General features: G+C 39.7%; 1 protein-coding gene across 6 annotated transcripts in view; it reads right to left on the reverse strand.

The window, feature by feature from the left end:
* LOC135323494 (ubiquitin-like-conjugating enzyme ATG10) overlaps positions 1–12007 on the reverse strand; it is an 82264-nt gene extending 70257 nt beyond the window's left edge. The window contains exons 1-3 of one of the 6 annotated variants that reach the window (XM_064501500.1): positions 11800–12007; positions 10514–10639; positions 5261–5380 (exon numbers count right to left, since the gene is read on the reverse strand). In XM_064501500.1, the coding sequence (XP_064357570.1) occupies positions 5261–5380; positions 10514–10639; positions 11800–11814 (261 nt within the window). In that variant the 5' untranslated portion in view covers positions 11815–12007. Of the gene's footprint in view, positions 1–5260; positions 5381–8387; positions 8513–10513; positions 10643–11799 lie in introns of those variants that run through there. The other 5 variants (XM_064501499.1, XM_064501502.1, XM_064501505.1 and 2 more) reach the window with 5 other exon arrangements.
* Positions 12008–13608: the final 1601 nt, after the last annotated feature.

Genomic DNA, 13608 nt, shown 5'->3' on the forward strand with positions numbered 1-13608 from the left:
ATTGGAAGACACCCTAAAACAGATCTCTTCAGCCCATATTCTAAGGACTGAATCCTATCTCACTGGTTAAAAAGGAGTATCCTCTACAGACTCAGTCAAAGGTTTGTTTAGGGTTAGTCACAATGTCATTAGCAATTTCTGTTTACCATGAGTAAAAGTTGGGTGGGAGCAGGAAACGATTCCTCAAGAAAAAGGACAAATATAACTTTTTCATGTTAAAACAAACATCTCGATTAAAATAAATCAATAGAAATAAGAGAATGGCATCTCAGAGGAACTCTCTCCATCCTTTCTGCTAAGAAGACAAACGGAAAGAGACAGGGTCTGCATAAAACAGGATCCCCAGACACATGGTTGGATAAATGGCTCAACAACTCAGTAACTGACAAGTACAAAGAGAAGAGAAACTTCCTGAAACTTCTCTAAGTAGTACTTAAGCATACCTGTCTGCACATCCTTTGCCTTTATAATGTCAATGCAACTAAGCAGACATAAATCCTTCTTTGTATTTACCTTAACCTAAGTTTGTATTAAGGGTGAGTTCAGTGTAGAGAATAAAACCCAACTCATGATTCTTATACTGTACCCACTTAAAAGGAGGGTATTGGACCCTCTCAGCAGTTGCCTGCATCCTATGCATTTCTCATGTGAGTTCATAAGATAATTCCTCTATGGCCTAGGACAGTTTAGGACTTAGCAAGAGTGTGTCTGCAAACTAGCGGATGTCAAAGGTTTACTGACATGTGAAAGTACAACAAGCAGACAATCTGAATTCTGAAGACTTGCCCATGAACTGAAGCAACCATATATTAACTTGTGTGCATGGCAGAAGCCTTCAGTTACAGAAAACAGAGAACCTGCCTATACTAGGTAACACGCCAACTTGCTCCAGGACAGCACGGCGGTTCCCAAACTTGTTCTTAGCTTCCTTCCAGAGCTACAGAGAGCGCTGCCTCACATTACAGCAACTTACTATCAATCAGCTGATCAGTAGTAACTAGCAATACCTGCAATCCAGGAATCACTGTGCAACCCAGAAGTTCCAACAGGAGCTGCAATACAGCAATTTGTCAAAAAATGGTGATATTGTGCTGTTCAAAAAAGAAAAAAGTGGTGCTTTGGTATATTAGCATGTACAGCTCCACTACGTGCACTGTCTGTGACTGCCTATTCTGATACCTAGAATGACAAAGGCCACAGCATTCCAGTGCACAAAACCTGAAATTGCCAGTTGAAGTCAGGCATGCCAGTCCCAATGTAAAGATTTCAAAGTATAAGACAATGTCAATTGTTCCAATGGCTTATCCTTAAATCCTTTTTTTGAGTCACTGCTTTACAAAATACAGTCCTCAGCCAAGTTTAAGCTTCCCTGTCAAAGTGAAATTTCAACAGCAAAAATTACTACTGCTTTTAAAGGGATCACATCCATATTTGGTTGTATGAGATTCATGTGACAAAATGCAGACATCTTCATCTGAGTAAACCATCTAGCTTCTCTTGATTGTGAATGAAAAAAAGACATTTCTACATTAATCTTGTCCTAGAAAAGACATCAAAAATAGGTTGACTGAATTGTTCCAAAAATGCTTTTTTTCCCTCCTCAGGCTGTAAACAAAGATTCAAGTGACCAGGTCTATATTGCAGACACCTAAAATAAGCAAAAAGAAACCCACATGGATCTTTATTCTTGGTTTGCAGATACTTTTTCTTCTCTTCATTAAAACAAAGTTGCATAAATAGAACAAAACATAGCACATAACACAGACTGCCCTATAGAAGAGACCAGAATAGATAGTTATTTATCACTCCCTCATCGGGAAGACTCCAAATATTAGGCACCACAGAGTGAGCTGGCAAAGTTGCGAAAGTTAACTGTCTGTGTGAGCAATGAGCTGAAATAAATTTCTCAAATAATCTGATTGGTTTCCACATGGACCACATAAGATTAGTGCATTTTTTGATACCGTGATACCTGCTAATTAATTTTCTATTTTAATAAAGTTATTTTAATTCAACTATTCTGTATCTTTTTTGCACTGTATCATCATACTCTAGGATCTATTGACAGATAAAAAACAAATAGAAAAGTAGTAACTTTGCTTCTCTGACATTTCAACACCCTATTTGTATTCTTTGCTACAACAGAATATCCCTACTGATTTATTCAACATCCCCTCTTTTCTGATATGTTCTTTGGTTCAATTACTTAAGTAGGAGTTACAGTCTCATCATCGATAATTTCACTCTACCTCACTCCAGCTTCAAAAATTCGTCTTCACATTTTTTTCCTAATTTTCACCTCACCTGCCAAAACTAAAGTTCTGTTCTAATAGTAATTTCCAAATTGGGTTCCCAGGAACACTCTAGAAGAAAATCTTGTGGCCTCTTATGCCATGTCAGATACCACAGAAGATTTTTTCCCTTTCTTTTTGTCAATGCTTGTTCTTCCAATAAATATATAATATATTTTTGTTCATTGATTACATGGACGTCAATTTCCTAATTTTTTCTTTCCAGCTGCTTCTAATTAGCTATCTTATGTAAATTTATATATGGTATCTCCTACCACGCACTGAAGGAGAAGATCAGACTAGCGAACAGATGCATGTATCTCAATGAAATATGTAGTAAAGATACAGTATGACAAAGATCTAGATCACAGTAGTAATTTTAAAGATGTGAAACTATCAGACAACGGCCACAGATTTTGCAAAGGAAATTTATATTCTTCTCTTGAGCTCCTTTAGCTTTCAAATATATACAGATAAAATTTCTAAAATTTTCTAAGAAAATATGCTAAATATTGGCCACACATAACCAGTGGTGGAGTTTCCAAGCTTCCCCAAAAACAGCACTTTTAGTTGAAGTTTATTTTATTAGAACATGCATCAATAAAATTTAGAAAGAGATTGTAGAAACTATTTAACACCATTTAATTTATAGATGTAAAATGTGTTTTTATAAAAACAAGACCTATTTAAATAACAGACTGTTCAAGAACACCTAACAATGATTTCCACATTCTAAACATGCTTCCAACACATGCATTAGTTTACTTGAGCAGATTTGTCCCCTCTGCAGGCATTACTTCCATCTTTCTACTTATTGTTGAATATATAGTTTCACATGTCCATAGCAATTGTGATGTTCTAACTTACCTGTGTGTTTCTCCGATTTTCTAGGCTAAATAGTTATGCTTTCAACAGCCTGGTTCCCCTTCAGTTCAATGAAGAATATAAATTTGATATAATCTCTATTGGGCAGTGAATATTTGGGGGAGGAAACTCATTTTTTTCTTATATATATGCTTATGTCTTATAACCTATGTCATATTCTAAGACCTTTCTCTTGCTTCACTTTTCATCTTCATTGCTACTGTGCAACATGAGCAAAGACTCCTTCTAAAGAGGACCAGATGATATTCAAAGATCCCTTCCAAACTAGACATCTCTATGATTCTAAACACAGAAATCTTTTACAATATTTCACAAGGTAACTATTAGTATTTGTACCTTGATAAATCATAGGGTTTGACCTGAAACCATGTTTCAGTATATTAAAGACTAGCCCTCTGAAGCCCTTTTTTTTGTGACACTTTTTCTACAGCTGATACTTCTTGCCGTAAGAAGGGCTCAACAGCTTTACAAGATGTTCGTTTAAAATACACTCTGTAATGAAGACTTAATTCATTTAAAAAAAAAAGTCACAATCGTCAAAAGCAATTTTGAACATAAACAGTAATCTGCACATATAAGTCAAGACTGAAGTATACAAACAGAGTGATAAAGACAACTAAGTAACAACCTTTGAAGCATTGATACTAACCTTTATTTTAAGAAATACTAGAATTTAAATTAAAGTAAAATTTAAAATGCTTCAGGTATCTTTCAGATGACATGGATTCCAATTTGTAGAAAAGCTGGTATATCAGCAATGGGCTTGTAAAATTTTCTAATTCTTTTTTTGGGGGGGATGTATTAAACAAGTTGTTCTATCAGCAACACAACTAAGTCATGTTTCCAGCCTGCCTGTGTCATTTGAACTCTAGCCTTCAAACAACACAATTCCAACACCCATCTGCTCCCGGTTGTACTCTGAGGGACCAAGATGCCAGTTTTACATTCACACTGACTAGCCAAACAGAAGGTAAAGAGCAGAGTTTTGCCTGCTAGTGAAAGTCATCTGTGATCTAGCCAGCCATCAGCTTTCAGAAAACTTGCAATTTAATTCTTTTTGAGATATCTAACCCCTCTTTAAAAATTGGCTGAAATTAGTTAGTGAACTCAAAATCAGTAGAAAGGACGATATCACAGACTAACAGAGGGCGTGATTTTACAAGTGAAATTTCCTTCAGGAATCAAGCCGAAAGAATACTCATTTCAGACCCCGTAGCAGAGTTCTCTGGGAAAAAGAAAATCAATGTGCTGATGAAAATAGAGAAGGAATTGTCACAGCAAAAATATCTGAAAAATATACCACGTCAATCAATTCAACAATTTAATATAAAGAATTCATTGTTTTCAGTCAATTAAAATCCAAGATTTCTTTTCACATATATGATAATAACATAACAAGGGAGTAAATTTCTCCTGTTTGTATCTTGATTAGTCATAATCTGGATGTCTAATGCAGAGTCAAACAAGCAAATAATTATTCAAATCAATTCATCTTGAGTTTAATGAACACTATTCGTTTTCTGGAAGAAGTTTATTTTTCTTCAAGAACTCCAAATCTATTTTCTCTTTCCATCACTGGTTAAAATAATTGCTCAATATTTGTAAGAATTAGTGTCACAGTACAAAAGTATCCAACTACCTCTCATATTAATAGCCCTATGAGTATAAAACTCCTATACATGATTTATTTCTTCAGCAAATATCACTTCAGATTAATATTAACCTCAAAATTTGCTTTAATTATTATCTTTAACATAACTAAATCTTGATGCTTAATCTTTTTCAAAAAGCTTAATGTTAGTGAACTAATATGCAAACAAATATCCTTCTATGATGAAAATATCACACATATAAGGTGCTGTAACCTTTCCAGTTTGTCCCAATTTTCATATCCAATTTATCCGCATACATGAATAAGAAGTGTATGAAGAATTATTAAAAGCCACTGATAACTTAAGACCTGAAATCCTTCTGAAGAAACTAGGTATTCAAGTATTTAATAGCATAATATAAAGAAAAAAAACAACTGTTCATGATTTATTTTATAAACCCGAAAGTCTACAAATACAAAAATCTGTACTTACTTCGACATGCATAAATAACATTTGTTCAATGTTATCATTGTTCTTCTCCTTGAGATCTGGTGGGACACTTCTCTTTGTTATTTGGAAGTGTGTTTTACTAAGATAACCATCAGCAAAGTCCTGCGTTCAGAAAACAGAAAAGAAAAATATTTTCTGTAAGCAAAATGCTAAATGCTATCACTGTTCTAGAAAATAAACACCGCATGATAATTAGGCATAAGCTCTAAGTCTTTTTGTAGGCACCAATGATTGCACTCCTTTTCAGCATCTCCTCACAGGTAGTTTGGACAAGTTCTCAGTGTTAAGGTAGTCAAAGACCTGAACAGTGAAAATAAAATTTAATATAGGTATTAATTGAATGAGTCAACTGATATGTGGAGACCAGGATTAGTGCCAAATAGTTGGAAGACAGTGCATTAAGGTCATGAAGAAATAAGCAGCTGAAAATGATTTGGACATACCTATTTCAAGCAATGCATTCACACCAGTATAAAGTTCCCAATTCTTGGTACTTTGGTTTATATTAGTTCTGCTCCCCCCCCTAACTTTCATAGAGTCCTAAAAAAAATTCAGAACTTGCATGTGCAGAGTCACAATTTGTTCCTTTCTCTTGATCAGCTCTGAGGGTCAAATGTAAGAGAAAACAGACAAAGCCATATCCATACCTTCTCCCAGTTCCCTTTTTATCATTCTGCTTTCCCGGCCACATGGTCTGCTGTTGTAAAAGGCCGCTGTGCAATTCCACAGCGGCAGAAGTTTTTAAGGGCTTTCCCCCCTTGCTGACCTGACTATCTACACACACATATAAAGACTATTTTGTCAATTAGAAATGAGAGAAAAAGGTTTAACAACAGATCACTGTGTACACTCTGAAAGGGAGAAAGAGCATACAGAACACAAAGAACAGTAGTTGCATGTTAAGGACATTTCTCAAAGGAAACAAATAAATTGGGGTTTTATTAGCTGTTTCATTACATTTTATTTTAGACAAACAAATACAGAAAGCATATGTGCAACATCTGATGTAAAATGATTCTATTCAAAACAGTCTCTCTACAAAATTCATTAATATAGCATTAAATTGCTTGACAAGGCTGCAAATTTAAATATAACTTAACTCTCTGGTTAATCTATCAATTCTGACACAGTTTATTTCATGTATTCTGACTTTTAAATAAACATGTGTTCTATTCTGACACATTAGTTCCATCTTTTCAGTGATATTGTAGAATATATCTAATTCCAGCCTCTGTTATGAGCTATTTGTGAACTTTGTTCTTATCAAGTTTCATCCCTGAAACAAAATTATAATGTTATTGGTTTGTATTTTTGTCCATGAATTTTTAAGCATGGATAGCATTACGAGCTTGGTATTATGGTATTATCTTGCTCATAACTTCTCTTACTGCTAAGCTTTATGTTCCCACTAAATATCATCAAGAGCATGAATCCTCCAAACTTTGCTGGATGTCCTATTGTAGAACCGACAGCATCCTCTGCTATGAAAAGCCAAGCATGCAAGAGGACAACAGTGACAGAAAAATTAGGCCTAACTTGGTGATACAAAAGTCACTTATTCAAAGCTCTCTGAAGTCTCTCCTTCCCATGGAGCTTCCTGTGAATGTCAACAAGAGTAAAGCTACCTACATGGGTATTTATCCCGAGAGTAGCAGAGAAAGTATTACTGCCGCCCACAAACGTGAACTGCCCCAAGGCACAATGAGCTTTGCCAGGGAAGGGTTGGATATAACATCCACCTTCCTGAACCAGTTTTTCCTGAGAGGGGAAAGAAGGAGACAAAGCTCTATAGTCTTAACATTCTATAGCATTTGAATGCCATGAAAAATATCTATGGACAGCTGGAAACAAGTGGAGTTAGTAATCTCTGCATTTGATAGTTACACATCAGAGGTCAATGAAGAGGTGACAGGAAAGAGAAGCCTCTCTCCTGTTGCACTCTCTACAGTGTACGTATTTTGTATACTCCTTTCCCTATACTGTAAACAAATCAATAGTTTAGCAAGGACTTTGATCCTCAAAATAGGTAATGGGAGTTCCTTTCTACTCCAGTCACCATATAAGTGAGCATCACAAACAGAAGTGAAGTGATATAGCCTTTGATATGATTACCTAGATCAACCTAACTAAACATGAAACAAACATAAAACAGAAAGCAAGTGGAGGGACAGCATTCACTGATGAGATTTAACTATCCAATCCAAGTAACAGTCAGTGTTAACACCCAAATTCACCTTCATCAGGTCCTACAACTGAGGTGCTTTTGGCTTTTTTACAGCTCTCTTCAGAAAAAGAAAAACAGGTTATAAAAATAACATAGTTTAGAACATTTCACTTAAAGCTATAAATACAGGATTCTGCTTGGGCCATGCGAGCTTATGCCACTAGAGCCAGCTCAGCAAAAAAAAAAAATTGGATATCATTTCATCATTTAAGTTTAATTTCTAGAGAAAACATAAGAACACAGTCCTACAAGTCTAGTTTACTTGTGTGGTCTTATTGCTATCAATGGGCCTATTCACGTGAGCATGGAATGAGGAATGGGATCCAAGTGAATTATATCAGTAAAATTAAGAGTGCCCTAAACTCATAGCACATATACTGTTAAAAAAAGAAAAAAAACAATGAGACATCTTGTTAAAGAAAAGTTCTCTTCCCAGATTATATAGCATAAATGGATGTTCTCAATGGCCAGGTTTTTAATCACACACTGAAATCACAGAGTTGCCAACTTGGCCCACTAAAAAAAACTCTCAGCATTTTTTATAGAGAGAACAAAAATCTAGCTCATTTCACTATTTCTAGCAAAGCTTCCTATTTCACAGAAAGTTCAAACTTTGACCCATGTATTGAATTCCCGATAGAGGCTCATAGCATCTTTCTTTGCTGAATAAATCCCTCATAAATATAGCCTTGGACTGAAATCTAAAGTTTCAAATGGTTGCCTGTAAGAAAGGGTGCATTGTAACACTTGGCTAATATTTTCAGTGTTTTAAAAACCCAGATGTGTTCTAAACAGAATGTATCTACAATCAAGCTCCTACTTCTTACTGAAATTCAGTTTTATTTGTGAAGAAAGGGTTCCAAATGCTACTGTATAATTACTTACGTAAAAGTGATATCATATATTTACTCTGGGACTTCTTGCATTTCAAAATGTTACATTTTTCTCCCCAAAATTCATGAAAGGATGGGAATAGAGCCATTAAAATGAAAAAACTAGTGACAAGAATTCTGTAAATGGAAGAAATAAAAAGTTAATAATAATGAGTATATATCTCAAACCATTCATTGTTGAAAACCACTATGAGAAGCAAGAGAATATAAGAAAAACTATGTTGCCCAGCAAGCAAAAAAAAGTACAGGAAAGAGAAATCCTAAAACAGATGGCAAATAACAGAAGCATTCGAAATGGAAAAAGCAAGTGTTCAAAATATTTCTGTTGTTACTAGAGAAAAAATATAAATGATGTAGCCATATTCTACAATTATTATGAAATTTTCATTTCAGGAGTGGTTAAGCAGGACAGTAACATGAAGTGGCTATCATTAGATATTTTTAAATCAGCACATAAGAACTACTGATTTTCTTTTAAGTCTTTGAGCACTGTGGAAATTTCAGAGAACTTGGGAGAATGCCAGCATGTACCAATGTATCTTTAAAATATATATACAGGATAGCTTGAGTGACTATACGCATATTGGCTTGACATCATCCCAAACAAAGTAACAGAAGATTTGATATAGAATTCAGGAAATGAAAAATTGAAGTCAGTAAATGTAATTATTTTTTATAAAAATAGGTCTTGTCAAGGTAAAAAGACGTTTGGTTCATAAAGATAAAAGTGGTGACAGTATATGCATAGAATTCCATAAGGCAACTGTGGATTCCACAAGCAGAAATTAAAAAATTAAAACAATCCAAAACTAACGTGACACACACTAAAAAGATGAAAAAATGGTTAACTCGCAGATCTCAAATGTAACTTAAAAATGGAGAATCATCATAAAAGAAGTGATTCTAATGGGGTCCTGTGGGATTAGTTTGGCCCCGCGCTATTTAAAATTTTGATTAATGACCTAGAAACAATATGTAATTATTATTGGTGAGGTCTGAAAATGATGGGGAAGCAGTAAATAATGAGGATTGATCACTAATACAGAGAGATTTTACTGGGTGCTGTAAGCAAGCAAATAATGTACATTTTAATACAAAATACACAGCCACACATCTAGGATAAAGACCGTAGGATGAAAGATTCAGCTCTTAGGCACAAACCCCTGCAAAGGTTTATGGGTAATTAGCTGTATAGGAGCTCAGCATGTGCTATTTTACCTTAAAGGGTTAAAATGATCCTTGGGTATATAACCAAAGAAACTTGGTAGGAGTAGGAAAGTTACAACATCTGAATTTAACAGTGATACAACATCCACTGTCTCGTTCTGTCCACAGTTGAAGAAGGATGTTGATACACTGGAAAGGATTCAGAAGAGATCCACAAGAATGATTAAAGGATTGGAAAACATGCCAAATAGTCAAGGAGCTCAATATGTTTTGCTTAACACAGACAAGGTTAAGGGGTGAATTGATTCCAACCTAAAAGTACTGAAACAAAGAGAATTCTGATAAAAGAAGGGTTCTCAGCCTAGCAGACAATGTACAAGTTCCAATGGCTGGAAGTTGAAGCTAGACAGCTCAGTTAAAAAGTAGCATTTTTTTTAATAGTAAGCATAGTCAATCACTAGAATGGCTTGCTAAGAGTTGTGTGATTGTTTCCCCAACATTGGGAGTTTTGAGTGCTTTTTCTACTTTGAATGCTTCTGTTGTCATCTAATAAATATTTTGTCATCTAATAAATATTAAATAAATGTATGTCATCTAATAAATATTCCTTAAAAGATAAGTTCTGATCAGAACAGAAATTATTCAGGATAATCCTACCCCTCTGCTATGTAAAAAGTTGTACCATACTATCACAGCAGCCGTTTCTGGATTCATGAACTATTAATCTATTTAATACATGTACTGGCCTACATCCTCAACTAAATCACCTTTGCAGTTTATTGTTCTTGGACCAGCTGTGTAAAATGCCATTTATTTCATGTGATGTAAACCACCCTAAAGGATGTTCTAGTTTGTGAACATTGCCAATAGCTCAAAAAGGCCAGCAAGTGTATCTAAAAATTGGTAAGAGGATTAGGTAGGAACTATTTACTGATACTTTGATTGTTTTACCTTGCTAGTTCTCCACTCCCAACCATCTCCTATTTTCTGTGAATGTTTAATAAATTCTTCACAGTACTGCTTGAATCTTTTTTCTTCCAAAAAGAAGTCCTCTTCACCAGCCACACTAAAGGACATCTGCAGAACAAATTAAGTGTTAGTACTGACAGATGAAATAAACACTAAAAATTCACTGATTCATAGCAATTGAATAGTAAAATAACAAAACAATGGAAAAACTGTGTTTCTTCAACTACAGCAGGGCAGGTACCTCCCAAGACTGTCTAGTCCAAACTCCCCCACTCCAAGCAGGGTCAACTAGAGCAGGTTTCTCAAGACCATGTCCAGTCAGGTTTTGGTATCTCCAAGGATGGAGACCCCACAGCTTCCATGGACAACCTACTCCAATGCTCGATCACCTTCACCATAAAGAAGCTCCTTCCTGTCTAAGTCACTGATTAACATCCCCCTGAGCCTTCTCTTCTCCAGACTGAACAGTCCCAATGCTCAGCCTCTCCTTGTATATCAGATGCTCCAGTCCCTTAATCATCTTCATAGCCCTTCACTGGACTCACTCCAGTATGTCCATGTCTTTCTTGCACTGGGGAGCCCAGAACTGGACACAGTACTCCAGATGTGGTCTACATTCCCTTATCAGTATGGCCCAACTGGCAAACAAAAAAGCTGAATCCAGCTCGTGGGCTAAGCCCACATGCGCGGCCTGCCATCTCTTCCTTGGGGAACAGAACAGCTCCACAAAGAACATGCAGAGGCCTGACATTTCTGGTGTCTGAGCCCACACAAGGGCCAGTCAGAGTCCCACTGAACCAACTCTTCCTGCTCATACAGGCAGTACAGCTCCTAACGGCCCAGCTTTAGGGGGCTATAGGGTAGTGTGCTTCAAATGAGCCCCTTCCCCATCCCCTTGTATGCTTCTCAACTCTGGTCTTAAGGATCATACAAAAACTATCTCAGGAAACCTCCCATTTCCCCTTTTTTCTCTCCTTTCAAAGAGGATGTATTATGAATGAGGCTGTTTCAATTCTTTTATAGACACCAGGTATCACTGTATCACCATATAGAAATATTTAGCAGCAATTACAGCCGCTCCACATCTTGTTTTAGCAAGAAATCAGAGGGCCACAACACTTCATGCAGTGTTCATCACTTTTCAGGATTTGGCCCTAAATTGCAACATCTTCCTGTCTGCCCATGGCATAAATTATCTATATAGCACTTCAAAATACATTATGTTCAATGGCAGTTAACCCAAGCCCCTGTTAATCTGTATGTGTTACCTGGATGTGGAGCATGAGGAAATATGGAAAACAGACACTATAAATATGTCTGCAATTCCTGAATTTCCCAGTCCAGATGATGAATTGCAAAACTGCAACAAGTATAGCGCATGTAAAGACACTGTAGTTCTCACATATGTTTTAAATAGAGCTATGTGTTTTAGGAAATTAGCAGATGTAAAGAGATAGCAGACTGCTGGCAAGCGAGCAGCACGCCGCCCTTCCTCTCTTAAACCATCATGGAAAGAATAGCAGACACGAACAGATCGGTGCTAACGGGCTGGGAGGCACTCGGACACCATGGCGGCGAGGGTCGGGCGCGCGCCTGGCGTGGGTACGGAGGGACAGGCGGCCGGCCCCCGCCTTCCCGGCCGGGCCGACGAGCGGGGTCGCCAGCTCGCCGCCTCCTCCCCCGCCGGCCTCCCCGCGGCCAGCTCGGCCCTGCGCGGCCCGGCCAACTGTGCCGGCGCCCCGACCCTGCCCCCGGGGCGCTGCGAGGGCCCCAGGGCAACGGCTGCCCGGGACGGCGAGGCGGCAACGGGCGAGCGCCGCCGGGGCGGGGCGGCGCCACCGGGGCGGCAGAGGGGAGACGGGCCGCGGCGAGGCGCAGCCCGCCGCCGCGCGCAGAGGGCGAGGGGCGGGGGCACCCCCCGACGACGGCCCCCGAGCGGGCGCAGCGTGGGGGGAGCGGAAGGAAGCGCCCCGCAGCGCCGCCCAGACACATACCGTGCCGCCCTCCTCCTCCTCCTCCTCCTCCTCCTCCCGCCGGCTCCAGGTGGGGGCACCCGGCCGGCCCCACCCCTCCCGCTCGCCGGGAGGCGCCAGGGCCGCGAGCCGCCTGCTGCGCCTGCGCGCGCTGCGGAGAGCCGCCGCGCCCCGCGGAGAGCGCGGCGGGGGAAGGGCGAGGCGGCTGCGCGCGCATGCGCGGGCGGCGGTCTGGGGCGGGGGTAGGAAGGCGGGTGCCCGTAACGTAACGGTCCCAGCGCGGTAACCGTCGTGCTGAGGCAGTTCGCAGCTGTCCGCACGGCCGTGGTGCGGAGGCGCCAGGCTGGCCCGTTACCGTCTCCCGGGGCAGACCCAACCCCCTCCCCTTCCAGAGAGGGCTTACCAGTGCCTGGCGGCCGGTGCTCCCCCCTCCGCCCCGGGCCGGTGCTCGCCGCGGGCAGCCGTGGGGCCCTGGGCTGGCTGGCCCTGGGCCACGAGCTCGCGGCCTGGGCAGTGTGGGCGTGGGCTCTCCCCCTGCGGTGCGGGCATGGCCCCGGGGGCGAAGGAGGGGCGCATCGTGGCTGCCTGACTGCTTGTGCCGCCCTGAAAAGTTGGTCTGGTTCGAGGCAAGCTGCCACAGGAGCAGGAAGGAGAGATTTACTGCTGATACCTCTTCTGCAGCGTCTGAGTCCCTTATTATCAGCAAGTGGTGGTGCTGACCTCTGGTCTTCACTCTCATACCCTGCCCGGGCACTTCAGAGGGACTGTGGGCCTAATGCTCAAGTCCATGTGAGGAAGGCACTGAAATACTTCTTAATTGCATTATTTTTAAAGAAAAAAGCTTTCTAAAAGGCAGGTCTGGAGTCTGAATACCTTATTCAGTCTGCAGACTCCACAGAGGAAGTTCAAGCTCCCCCACATCAGGTTATAACTTTCAAGTTGCTACCAGGCAGCACAGACAGGAAACAGTGACCTGGAGGTGAAATGTTGTGTATTCAATTACCAATCCACTCCATCTTCCAGTCCTTTATATTTATGGGGCTTTGGTGTATGAGACTATATAACAGACATCAGAGTTTTCCGCAGACACTTTAGTACTCAACG

The sequence above is a fragment of the Dromaius novaehollandiae genome, chromosome Z (assembly GCF_036370855.1).
Source record: "Dromaius novaehollandiae isolate bDroNov1 chromosome Z, bDroNov1.hap1, whole genome shotgun sequence".
Taxonomy (NCBI): domain Eukaryota; kingdom Metazoa; phylum Chordata; class Aves; order Casuariiformes; family Dromaiidae; genus Dromaius; species Dromaius novaehollandiae.